General features: G+C 32.5%; 1 protein-coding gene across 2 annotated transcripts in view; it reads left to right on the top strand.

Moving 5' to 3' along the window:
- The window catches only part of Pdcd6ip (programmed cell death 6 interacting protein), a 75221-nt gene that overhangs the window by 40844 nt on the left and 19974 nt on the right, over positions 1-14403 (top strand). For both annotated transcript variants that reach the window (XM_027932133.2, XM_027932134.2), the window contains exons 10-11: positions 5038-5215; positions 13587-13698. In XM_027932133.2, coding sequence (XP_027787934.1) covers positions 5038-5215; positions 13587-13698 — 290 coding nt within the window. The remainder of the gene's footprint in view (positions 1-5037; positions 5216-13586; positions 13699-14403) is intronic.

The raw sequence follows: 14403 nt of genomic DNA on the forward strand, positions 1-14403 counted from the left end.
TGTTTTAAGCCCTAGCAAATAAATTATAGTTAGAAGAAATTTAATTATAGATATGAGGTGAGAACATTTGACTCCTTGCTTGCATTTTAAGAAAGATTTATTTGAGGGTAATGGGAAGTAGCAGTGAACTCTGTGATATATGGTACATTAAGTATTCTAAACCAATTGTTGTTTCTGGTGGATTAAAGACAAAATAATTCATTTATTAAAAAAATTTAGGTATAAAATCAAGAAGATAATATACCATGATTAAGTGGGTTTCATCCTAGGGATGTAAGGTTGATTTAGCATGTGCAAATCAATAAATGTTATTCACCTCTTAAATATATTTAAGGACAAGAATCATTTGACCATCTCAACAGATGGATAAAAGACTTTTGCTAAAATCCAGCATCCATTTTTGTTAAAAATGGTGGAGAAGCTAGGGATACAAGGAAATTACCTCAACTTTATAAAGGCTATATATGACAAACCCAGAGACAACATCATACTGAATGGAGAAAAACTGAAAGCATTTCTCTAAAATGAGGAACAAAACAAAGATGTCCCCTCTCACCATTCTATTCAATACAGTTCTTGAAACACTAGCTATAGCAATCAGGCAAGAGAAGGAAACTAAAAGGATACCAATAGGAAAAGAAGTCAGACTATCTTTGTTTCCTGATGACATGATCCTATATCTAGAAGACCCAAAAAACTACTCCAGGAAACTTCTAGAGCTGATCCACAAATTCAACAAATAGCAGGATACAAGATCGTCACTCATAAATCAGTAACTTTCTTTTCCTCCATCAGTGATTCTGATGAGAAGGAAATTTTGAAAACCATTTCATTCACAGTAACCTAAAAAACAGAACAAAACAAAATAAAAATTTAAAAAACCAAAACCAACAAAATAATTGAAGTTGATCTAACCAAGGAGGTTAAAGTTCTTTTCAATGAAAATTGTAGAACACTTATGAAAGAAATTGAAGAACTTAGAAGATGGAAAGACCTCCCATATTGCTGGATAGGCAGAATTAGTATTGTCAAAATGACCATATACCAAAAGCAATATGTAGATTCACTGTAGTCTCCATCAGATTACAGATAACATTCTTCACAGAATTAGGAAAAACAGTGCTTAAATTCATTCGGAAGAATAAGAGACCCAGAATAGCCAAAGCAATATTGAACAAGAGGAGCAATGCAGGAGGCATTACAATACTTAATCTCAAATTATGCTGCAGAGCTACAGTCACAAACACAGCATGGTATTGGCATCAAAACAGACACGAAGATCAAAGGAATAGAATAGAAAACACATAGACAAACTGATATACTTACAGCCATCTGCTACTTGACAAAGATGCCCAAAATATATGTTGGAGAGAAGATTGTCTTTTGAACAAATGGTTCTAGGAAGACTGGATATCCATATTAGAAGAATGAAACTAGGTCCTATTTCTCACACTACACAAAAGTAAAATCAAAATGGATCAAAGACTTAGGTATTAGACCAGAAATCTTGCAACTGCTGGAAGAAAACATAGGGCCAATTCATCTAATATTGGTGCTGGCACTGTCTTCCTTAACAAGACCCCTAAAATCTCAAGAAACAAAACCAAGTATCGATAAGTGGATGCCATTACATCAAAAAGCTTCTGCACAGCAAAGGAAATAATTAAGAGTGTGAAGAGAGTTTATACAATGGCAAAAATCTTTGCTAGCTGCTCATCTGACAGGAGATTAATAACTAGAGCATATAAAGTACTAAAAACAACAACAGCAAACCAAATAACCTAGTCAATAAATGGGCAAAAACCCCAAATAGATACTTCTCAAAAGAAACACAAATGGCTAACAGATAAATGAAAAAAATGTTCAACATCTCTAGCAATATAGGAGGTGGAAATCAAAATTACACAAAGATTTCATCTTATTACAGTTAGAATGGCAGTTTTCAAGAACACAAATAATTATAAATGCTGGCAAGGATGTGGGGAAAAGGTATACTTGTATGTTGTTGATGGGACTGCAGATTAGTATAACCACTCTAAAAAGCAGCATGAGATTCCTCAAAAAACAAAACAAAACAAAAAAAACTAGGAATAAAACTACTATATGACCCACCTATCTCATTCGTTGGTGTTTTTCCAAAAGAACTAAAATCAGCATACTATAGTGATATGGCCACCTCAATGTATGTAGCAGCACAGTTCACAGTAGCCAAATATGGAATCAGCTCAGTTGCCCATCAGAAGGAGAATGGATACAGAACATGTGGTATATACACAATGGAGTTTTTCTCAGCTTATATAAAAAAGAATGAAATTATGGCATTCTGGTAAATGGATGGAAATGGAGTACATCACGCTAAGTGAGGTAAGCTAGTCTCAGAAAACCAAGGGTTGAATGTTTTCTCTCCTATGTATAAAATCTAGAGAAAAGTAAGGGAAAGAAGGAGTGGAGGACCAGAGATCATAAAGTTGGAAGATCAGTGGAGTAAAAGACAAAAAAGGAGGAGGGTTGAGAAAGGGGAGAATGAATTTTATAAAATCATGTGCACATAGAAATATGCCATGACATTTTACCTTTATGTATAAATAAGAAGAACCAATCAAAAATAAATAAGTGAGTGGAAGGAAGATAAGTAGAGGAAGAATAATAGGGGGAGGAAGGATGATGAACGAGAACTGAAATAAAATTTCATGCATATATGATTTTGTCAGAATGAACCCAGCTACTATGTGTAACATAATGCTCTAAGAAAAAGTCAGGTATAATTTCTACATAATAAAATACACCTATTTTTAAGTGTATAGTTCAGTTAGTTTTGGTAAACCTTTGTGTCCGTGTAACCACCCCTAAGATTGAGACTGGAAATATTTCTATTACCCTAAGATTCTCTTATGCCTCTTCCCTTCCGTCCCGCTTCCCCTGGTCCCGGGTCACTAATCATGTGCTCCCTGTAACTATAGGTTTTACTCTTTTTTTTTTGGTTTTTCTCTTTATACGGTTTAATATGAATATAATTAATTACATTATGCACAGTATAGTATTGCTACAGTTGTACAATATGTAGTACTTTCAGTATGTACAGTATATTCTCTACTTCTTTCTTTCAGTTTGCTATTGAGATTCATCTGTATTGTCATGTGTATCAGTTTGATTTTTTTTTTTGTCTGAATAGTGTTTTATAGTCAATAGTAGTTTGTTAATTTTTTTTTTTAGTTAATTTTTGCCTGTTGATAAAACATTTCAGTTGCTTCGCATTCTTACACAAATCTTCGTGTGGACATGTTTTAGTTTTCTTTGGTAAATACTGAGTAGTAGACTCTCCCTCCTTCCTGCCTTCTTTCCAGTGCTGGGGATTGAACTCAGGGTCTTGCACATGCTAGGAAAGTGCTCTACCACTGACCTACATCCCTAGCCCTAGAAGTGACATTTGAGTTGGAGTTTTTAAATTTTTTTAGTTTTAGATGGATACAATATCTTTATTTATTTATTTTTATGTGATGCTGAGGATCAAATCCAGTGCCTCACAATTAAAATTCAAGTTCTCTACCACTGAGTTTCAGCCCCAGCCCCTTGAGTTGGAGTTTTATAGTTTGAATTTGTTTAACTTTATATGAGATTGCCAGATTGTTTTCCAAAGTGGATTTTTCATTTTACATTCTACCTGCACTATTGTGAAAAATGTAGTTGCTCTGCATCCTCACCAACACTTAAACTTTTTAATATTAGCCATTCTAGTGTATATGTAGCCATATCTCATTGGAGTTTAATTTGCATTCTCTAATTACCAATGATGTTAAGCAACTTTTCATGTGTTCAGTAGTTATTTATATATCTTTTATGAAGTGGTCAGTTGAAACATCAGATTCCTTTTTATTTTTATGGTGCTGGAGATGGAACCTAGGCCTTGTGCATCTAGCTTAAGTGCTCTTCTACTGAGCTCCACACCAGTCATTTGGCTCCTTTTTTAAATTTAGTTTTTCCTTCTTAATTATCTTTAAAGAGTTCTTTATATATTTTGGAGACAAGGTCTTTGGTAGATATATGTGATTGAGAGCATATTATCCTAGACTTGACCTAGTCTTGATTTATCATTTTGATGAATGCATAGAATTTGACATCATTTTTCTTTATCTAGCAAGAAGGCAATAATAATTTCCTCTTCCATATGATTAAGAGGCACCCTGAGTTTATACAGAACTTGTTTTCTGAGCAGTTTATTACATTATATCATGTTATTTGCTTTATTGTCTTTATGAATAGTAGGAAGGGGTAAGTCCCCCATCCCTATCATGTAAAGGAAGTAAGTGAAAAATTGTTATTGCGCCACAAAGCTGAGAACAGGTGAATTAATTAATACTGTAATTAATACTTAGCTTTCCTATTGTTCTATTGATATTTTGCTTAAATAATATCAAATTTAGCTATTATTATTTCTGGTTTGTTAGTGACAGTGTTACCATCAAAAGTGTCATAAAAGACTGCTTTTTTAAAGAAAAAAAATTTTTTTTTTTGGTAGGGGTACCAGGGATTGTACCCAGGGGTGCTTAACTAATGAGCCACATCCCTAACCCTTTTTAAAAATTTTTCATTTTGAGACAGGGTCTCTTGCTCAGTTGCTTAGGGCCTCTAAATTGCTGAAGCTGGTCTTGAACTTGAAATTCTCCTGCCTCAGCTTTCTGAGTTGCTGGGATTATATGCGTGTGCTACTGAAAAAGAAGGATTTTTTGACTTTTAATTACTTAGACTAAGAGAAGTTAAGTTTGAGCTACAGGCCAAAGATATCTAGTATATTTTAATGCTGTCATAATTTTTCTTCTTGGCTAATACTTGTGAACTATGAACTTAAATAACTTAATTTTGTAATGATTTTGTCTTAAAAAATCTGTCTTTTCCTTTATCTTTGCTTTATTTTTCTGTTAGTTGGGGTTATCTGCATTTTTTAGATGCTAACTTTATTGCCATTGATTTGGATATAGGCAATTAAGATTTTAAAAGTGGTTTAGACTTAAACATGACATAATATTTCATTTTTTTCAGCGTGTTAGCTTCCCTTAATCTTCCAGCAGCAATTGAAGATGTGTCTGGAGATACTGTACCTCAATCTATATTAACTAAGTCCACATCAGTAATTGAACAGGGTGGTATCCAGACTGTTGATCAGTTGATCAAAGAACTACCTGAACTACTACAAAGAAATAGAGAAATTTTAGATGAGGTATGTTTTAAAAGATTTACTTTTCGAATAAAAACTTGATCTCTTGGTGTTCAACAGAAATGAGGCCTGGAAGGTTTCACAGGATAATACTCATCATCTTGGCCCCAGAATTTACTGTGGTGCCAAGGCTTGCTCCTAACTCTCAAGGGGAATCCTGGTTGAATGAGTTCATTCTTACCTTAAGAGCAAATAAACGCATGTTAATAAAACTCATATGACTATTGTGTAGTGTTAGTATGCTCTACGAAAGCACTATCACACAAACTGAAGTCTTTGTAATTAATTATTTCATTTCTATATAGGCAGATCAGGTTTCTTGAGGAATATAGAGTCAGACAAAGGAAGTTAGGCCATCAAATGTTTTATAAAACTTCTACGTTTATTTACCAGTAAAGATGGAATTTTATTAACAGGAATAAAATATTTTGTAAAGTTTTTTTTTAAACTAAAGCCTACTGTTTACCAATGTAAATTTTTTATGGTGCCTTCATCTTTTTCCCTAATTGATACATTTTTTTTCTTTAGCTCTAGATACTTTGAAACTAGTTATAAGGTCTGGCCAGTTTTGGAGTCCTCTCTTTAGGTGACCTCTCTTATCAGTTCTTGATATTTTGATTTTTTCATTTAACTTTCAGAGGATATTACATTTACATAATTTCCAAGTACATTGGGAGAGAGGCAGAGCATTTAAATACTTATGATACTTATGATAACAGTATGGCTCTTGTAGATGAGAATATTTACCTCCCAGGATTACCTAAAAGATAAAATTAAAACGGTGAAATGCCTGCGCTCAGGGACACATAGGATGTGCTTAATAAATTATAGTTGTTATTACTGTTATGTTACTAATCTGATGATAGTATTGCATTTATAACTGTTGATGGTAATGATGATTGTTATTCATTTTTCCAGTGCAAATCAACTTTTGAAAAAGCTTAGGATGGAAACTTACTGCATTATCAACTCTGGAAGGCTGCTATTTATGAGGGATTCTACATTAATTATTAAGTCATCACCAACCTTATCTATGTAGACAGAGTCAGTAATCTGAAAAACTCAAGTAAATTGAGTGTTTACATATTTTAGTATTAGATCATTGCTGTGTTGAGCTTGTTAGAAATATAGAATCTCAGGCCTCACTCCAGATTTACTGAATCAAAATCTTACTCTTAATCAGGTTTCCAGTCATTTACATGTCCATTAAAAGAGGTTATAGACTTTATAATCATAATACCTTACAGTCCTTTCAGTACTGCTGATTTGTGGGCCAAGCAAGCTGTCATCTTGTGTTGCAATTGAATGGACACTAGAAATAGCAGGTAGACATAGGGAAAAGAAAGTGAAGAGTTGTTAGAAATCACATGTAAGTGATGGCATCAAGAAAAATTATTTGTGTGTGGGGCAGACAAACCCTGAAAAATAGCAGACATGGTGAGTCAAATAGAAAGTATTCCAGGAGCATTTAGTAAATAGAAGTTATAAGAATAAATTTTTATTTGATACTTCATAATTTGCACATAGTTCAGTCAGTGGTTAAAGTCTCAGTGTGGAATTATATTTGGATTTGATTCTTACCTCTTACATCTAGCTGTGACTCTGAGCAAAGTGTTTAACATCTTCATGTCTCAGCTGACTCACCCAGAAAATAGTAATAATAATAGTGTTTATTTAGCCTGTAGAGTTGTAAAGTGGGATAACACACATGTCTGCTACTTAGTAATTATATAAATATTAAATACTATTGTATTTCCTTGATTTTGAGATGTCATTTATTGGAAGATGTGTTTGATTTTGTAATAAGTTTTTTTTTTTTTTGATAAGGACATTGCCTGATGAAATATATATTAGTTGTGAGAAGCATCTCCTTAAAAAATACTGTGTGAAAAAAAGTTTATCTTATACAGACATTAGATACCTAATTCCAGAACATTTTTCTTCCTCCCAGACATTGGTGTATATTGTATGTATGTTGTCTATAAAAATGAAGTGCTTTTATTTATCTTGACATTTCTAACAGCCTTATGACTTAGGGTTACTATTTGCCATTTGTACTCGAAGAATCTCATTTTAAGTAAGCTATAAGTTGTGAAGTAAGTTGTAAAGCTGGTACTTGATTTGAGTTGTTTTTGTCAGTGGTAGCTTTTAATCATTTTGTTTAATCTTAATTTCAAAAATTTGAGGTGTTTATCTATTTTTTCTTTTGTAAATAATATATCATGTTTGGGACCTGTTGGGTTCTTTACACATTAGATTCCTGTTTGGGGGTTCTATTTCTTTAGATTCTTTTTTCCCATCCCTTCCATTATTTCCTTATGAGTTCCTGGTAGACTGATGGTGATGGTTTTGGACCTTACTGTATATTTTATTTTTTCTCTTTATGTTGTTCTTTCAGAGAGACTATCTCAGGTCATTCTTCTAATTCATTAAGGGACAAATCAGCTGTGTTTTTTGGTTCTTCAGCCATTGTCTGTGTGTGTGTGTGTGTGTGTGTGTGTGTGTGTTTATGTATGTGTTTGATTTATTTGATCTTATTTCCAAGATGCCTTATTGGTTCTGTTTAAAAAAAAAAAAAGCCTCTATTTTACATCCATATTCGTTTTTCTGTTTTATTTTTTAGGTTAAATTCATATAACATAAAATTCACTATTAAACTCTTTTAAAGTGTACAATTGAGTGGCTTTTAGTACATTCACAGTGTTCTGTGAAAATTGATACCTAATTCCAGAACATTTTTCTTCCTCCCAGAGAATTTGCAGTCACCTCTCTTTTTCCCTTTCTCTCTGCCTTTGGCAACCACACTAATCCCATTTCTGCCTGTGGATTTGCCTGTTTTGGACATTTCGTATAAATGGAATCCTACAATATTTGGCCCTTTTTTTGAGTTTGGCTCTTTTTTACTTAGCATAATGTTTTCAAGGTTCATCCACATTATAGCATGTGTTAATATTTCATTTCTTTTTATGGCCATGTAATATTCCATTATGTGGATATACCATATTTTGTTAGTCCATTCCTCAGTTGATGAATGTTTAAATTATTGCCACTTTTTAATCTATTTTGAATAGTACTGTTATATGAAGATACGTTTTTATCTAACCACTATTTTTCATTTCTCTTGGGTATATATACCTGGGAGCAGAGTAGCTGGGTCATATGGTCTCATTTTTTGAGGAACTGCTAAACACTCTCCCAAATAGCTGCAGCATTTTACATTTTTACCAGCAGTACATAAAGGTTCCAGTTTGTCCACATCCTTGCCAATCATAATTTTCTTAAGAAAAAAAATTATAGTTGACCTAATGTGTATGAAGTATCTCGTTGTGGCTTTTTTTAAAAATTATTTTTTAAAATTTGTTTTAGTTACACATGACAGTACAATGACCTTGACATCATACATTGAATCAGATGGGATATAATTTCTCATTTTTCTGAGTATACAGTATACAGGTTGCACAATCACATTGGTCATGCATTCACATATTCATTGTGGCTTTGATTTGCGTTTTCCTAATGGCTAATGATATTGGTCATCTTTCCCTGTGATTATTTGCCCTTTGTATATCTTTGGAAAAATGTCTATTTACCTTTGACCTTTTTAAAAAAATGGGTTGTCTTTTTGTTGAATTGTAAGAATTCTTTAACATACTTTTAAATGTACTAAAAGCCACTCAATCATATACTTTATAGAAGTTAATAGTGAATTTTATATCCACATGTTTGGATGCTAGACCTTATCAGCTGTATGATTAACAGGTACCTTCTTTTATTCTGTGGATTGTCTTTTCTGTCTTTGGGTACTGTTCTTTGATGCAGAAAAGTTTTCAGTTTTGATGAATTACAGTTTATCTAGTGTTCCTTTGTTCCTTGTGTTTTTGGTGTCATATTTAGGATTCCATTGAAAAAAATTGAAGGTCATGAAGACTTACCATTAATGTGGTCTTCTAAGAGTCTCATGGTTTTAGCTTTTCTGTTTAGGTGTTTGCTCAGTTTTGAAATAAATCTTGAATGGTGACGTGAGGTAAATGTCCAACATCATATTTTGCATATAGTTATTCTGTTCTAGCATCATTTATTGAAGAGAATGGCCTAGGCACCTTTGTGGAAAATCACTTGGTATGTCTAAGCCTGTGCCATATTGTTTTATTATTGTAGTTTTGTTGTATTTTTTGAAATGGGGGGGGAGAGAATCTTAAGTTGTACAACTTTGCTCTTTTTAAAGATTGTTTTCTCTATTTGGGTAATTTTTGCAATTCCAAATGAATTTTAGGATCAACTTGTTCTACGGAAAATAAGATTGGAACTTTGATAAGGATTGCATTTAATCTTTTTTTAATTTTATTTTTTGAACACAGGGGTGCTTAAATTGAGCCACGTTCTCATCCTTTTTTTTTTTTTTTTTTTTGAGACAGGGTCTTGCCGAGTTGCTTAGGGCCTTGCTGAGTTGCTGAGGCTGGCTTTGAACTTTGGATCCTCCTGCCTCAGCATCCTGAGTTGCTGGGATTACAGGTGTGCGCTATCACACCTGGCTGCATTGATTCTTTAAATCAATTTGGGGAGTATTGCCAGTCTTAATATTAAATCTTGAAATTCATGAACATAGGATATTTTTCCATTTATAAAAATGTCGTTAATTTTTTCACCAGTGTTTTATAGTTTTCAGTATACAAATGTTGCACCTCTTCGGTTAAATTTATTTCTAAATATTTTATTCCTTTTGGTGCTATTAGTTTTAATTTCCTATTTTGATTGTTCATTGCTAGAAATACAACAGATTTTCGTATGTGGAATTTATCTTTGAGTTTATTGGATTCATTTATTGTCTTTAATAATTATTTTGTGGAATCTTTGGGATTTTCTGTGTGTAAGGTTAAGTGAGGTGCAACTAGAGAGAGTTTTACTTTTTTCTTACTAATTTGGATGCCTTTTATTTTTCTTGCCTAATTTCCCTGGCAAGTTATGAATATTGAGAATGAACATCCTGGTCTTGTTCCTGATCTTCTGGGGAAAGCTTCTAGCGTTTGACTATTCAGTACAGTCATGTATCACTTTATATCAGGGATATGTCCTGAGAAATACTTGCTAGGTGAATCTGTTATCTTGCAAACATCATAGCATTTACTTACACAAACTTAAAATGGCTAGGACATCACTAGGTGAAATAACCTTCTGGTACTACCATTGTATATTGTAATTCTGTCATTGACCAAAATATGGGTTTATGGAACATGACTGTGTGATGTTAGTTGTGGGTTTTTATCATAGATGGCCTTTATCAGGTTGAGAGAGTTCCTTTCTATTTGTAGTTTGTGGAATGTTTTTTTTTATCATGAAAGAGTGATGGATTTTGTCAAATACTTTTTTCTGCATCTCTTAAGATGATCATAACGTTTTTGTCTTCATTCTACTAATATGATATATTACATTAATTGATTTTCAGATGTGAACCATCTTGCATTCCTGGGATATCCTTCTTGGTCATGGTATATAATCTTTGATGTGCTGCTGGATTTGGTTTGATAGTATATTGTTGAAGATTTTGCACTATATTGTGAGGGATGTTGGTCTTTAGTTTTTTTGTAGTGTCTTTGTCCGGCTTTTAACTTGTGTGTCCTTACACAGATTGAGTATCTCTTATCTGAAAGTGTTTTTATTTTTATTTTTTTTTTGGATTTAGGAATATTCACATATATAAAGAGATATTGTGGGGAGTGGACCAAAGTCTAAATGTGAAATTCATCCGTTTAATATGTAATGTGTACACATCCTGAAGGCAATTCAACACAATATTTTTAGTGTGACTGTGTTTTTATTTTGACCTGTCACATGAAATCAGTTATGGAATTTTCCATTTCTGGTATTATGTTGGTGCTCAAAAGTTTTGAATTTTGGAGCATTTCAGATTTTGGATTTTTGGATTAGGGATGCTCAACCTATAGTTATGTGTTTTGTAAATAGCACATAGCAGTATTTTTCTTTCTAATTTAGTTTGAAAATCTTTGTCTCTACCTGGAGGGTTAAGTCTATTTGTATTAACTGCTTATATCCATACATTCAGAATCATTCTACTATAGTTTGTATTTTATATTTGTCTCACTTAGAGTTCTATGGTTTTCTTTGCTCTAGCCTCTTTTCCCATTCCATTCTCCTGCTTTTTTTTTTTGTTTTATTGTTGCTCATTCCTTTTTTTTTTTTGGAAAGTGGCATTGAAGTTACACACTGTTATTTCTTTGAAATTTATTATAATGTGTCTGAGTTTCGTTTAAGTTGCTTGCTATTTCATTGGATGCACTGAATTGAAGGAGTTATCTTTTATCTATCCTGGAAAATGTTTAGTTTTAGTTTTCACTTCCTTGACTATTGCTTTTCCCTTATTCTCTCACTTTCTGGATCTCTGATTATTTGTATGTTGAATCTTTTCACTTAATTTTCCATGTCTCTTAACCTCTCACTTTGTGTACTCTGCTTCATTGTGCTTCTTTCATTCACAATTGTTTTGGTCTAAGAATCTTCCAGTTGCTGCAGAGATATAACTGAAGAGAATGCATTTTTTAGGTACCCATTAATGTCCTAATTTTATTATGTTTTTCATCTCTAGAAATTCTATTTGGCTCTTTTTCAGTGTTTCCTAGTCTCTTTCTCCTATGTTATACCTTTATTTCTAATTTCTTAAAATATATTAAGTATATTTTATGTTCTTTCATTTTATTATGCTAGTATCTCCAATCTTTATGAGTTTGACTCTGATTTGTTATTTTTTTTTAAAAAAATAGGGATTGTTTTCTCATTCAATTTCTTTTTGTCTATATTTTGTAATTTTAAAAACTACTTATTTTGTGATAGTGTTAGACTTACAGGAAAGTTAACAGATTTAGTGCAGAGTTCCTATGTATTCTTCACCCAGTTCCTCCCACGTTAAAATCTTACGTAGTCATGGTACATTTGTTACAACTAAGAAATTAAGCATTGGCATAATATTATTACTTAGATTTTACTGGTTTTTCACTGATGTTCTGTTCCATGATTCAGTACAAAATATTACATTACATTTAGTGTTGAATGATTTTTATTTGTGAATTCACATTTGCTGTAACTGGTGGGAATTCTTTGAGGTCTGGGTTTAAAGTGAATTCTTTTAGATAGGATTTGTGTTTAATTTTGCTGTAAAAAAAAGCAAAACACTGAAAAAGAGCCAAATAGAATTTCTAGAGATGAAAAACATAATAAAATTAGGACATTAATGGGTACCTAAAAGCTGCAGAGATATAACTGATATACCTGATTCCTCTTGAAACTTGTTTTTTCCCCCCTTCTTTCTGTGGCTCATGTTCTAATCAGAAGTTCCTATTAAGATGTGTGATTTCTAGTCTGATGGACAGGCTTTTGATTAAGACTCTCAGGTGATATCACTTTTCTATTTAGAGCCAGAATCTGGTCAGTCAGGTTTCCTTCTGTTGGACTGTTTTGCTTTTTAGAAATTAATTTCCTGAGAGTTTAGAAGTGTCCTGATTTGATGGAGGAGAGTGCCTTTTATCTGACCTCTCACTTTTGTTGACTCCACCTATTGGTGTTTCCTCCTTTTGTGTTCAGTGCCTGTTTTATGTTGTGAAGAACTACATATCTGGCAAAGCATAGATGGTGGGCCAGTTTCAAATTTTGGCCCATTTTTGTTTGGTTCATTTTGATTTTGTTTTGGAGGATGATTTTTGCTGTTTTTCAGAGGATTGTAAAACAAGAATAAGTGACAAATTGTATGTAACTTATGTAGTCCAAAATATTTGCTTTCTGATGTGTGACAGAAAAGTTTGTTGTTCTCTGCCCTAAGCCATCAGGGATAGTGAGATACTACTGACTTTAGCATTTGTGTCCGTTGATAAATTAGCACTTCCTTGTGTTTCTTTTCAGCTAAACATTAAAAGAACACTTTAAAAAATATGTTAAAAACACAGTGTTCAGTCTCTTGTACTGGGATGGAAGTCTAAGTCTTTTATTTTCATGTAGTTAATCACTTTTCCCTTTTGCTTTATTTATGGCTTCTGAAATTGAAAGGTTTTTATTATGGCTTCTGTTTCTTTATTTTAACCGTAAAATTTTCTTTAAAGTAGTCTTGTATTTGGATATAAGTAATCTCTTGTTTTTTCTTCATTTTTATTTTAATGAGAAAACGGCTAAAAATCTTAAATTTTTGTTACTTTTTGTTAAACATATACCTTGGATTTCTGCAACAACAAAAACTAGTTTATTTCTAATCAGAAGTATAGGAGTATTTCAATCTCACTAAACTCATTTATAGTGGAGGTAATTATTTTAAAGTTGCTTTAAAATTTTTATGCTGAAAATAATATCTTGATTTTTTTCCCCCTTTTTAAAGTCATTAAGATTTTTGGATGAAGAAGAAGCAACTGATAATGATTTAAGAGCAAAATTCAAGGAACGCTGGCAAAGGACACCATCTAATGAACTCTATAAGCCTTTAAGAGCAGGTAAAAATGGGTATAAATGACCTTTACTCAAACTCTGAATTTGGACCCACCTTTTTGCTTAAGTTAGACTCAGTTGTAAGCTCATTTTTACTGACAGTTTGTAAAACCAGATTTTTTTCCCCCTCAGTTTAGGATAAAGGTAAAAAGTAACAAATGTAATCCATGCTCACTGTTAAAAGGTTGGATTCTTTTTTTTCTTTTTTTATAGTTGTAGATGGACACAATACCTTTATTTTACTTGTATGTGTTGCTGAGGATCAAACTCAGTGCCTCACACATGGTAGGCAAGCGCTCTACCACTGAGCTACAACCCCAGCCTAAGTTCAGATTCTTAAGAAGGTATAAAGTGAAAATTAAAATGATCTATCAACTCTCCAAACTCTGTATCTTTTAAAATGGTGTGAACTCATATTATATGTATGATGATTTTTTTTCCCTCTTGGTAGTGAATCCTGGGTGCTGAAAAAATGAGTTTTAAGAGTTACTTTGAAGTAAAAATTATACTTTTATTAGACTTTGATTATTAAGATTTTGTGCTTGTTGAGTAGATGTCTTCATTCACTCAACAAGACTTGTTTTATTTCTCTCTGCAAAATGGATGTATATACTATTGAAATTTTTCTAAAAACGTGTTATTCTTTCTAGTCAGGTTGTTTCTTTGAGAGAATACTAGTTGAATAAGTTATACAAATATTTGGAGTGATT

This window comes from Marmota flaviventris, chromosome 1 (assembly GCF_047511675.1).
Source record: "Marmota flaviventris isolate mMarFla1 chromosome 1, mMarFla1.hap1, whole genome shotgun sequence".
In the NCBI taxonomy this organism is placed as follows: domain Eukaryota; kingdom Metazoa; phylum Chordata; class Mammalia; order Rodentia; family Sciuridae; genus Marmota; species Marmota flaviventris.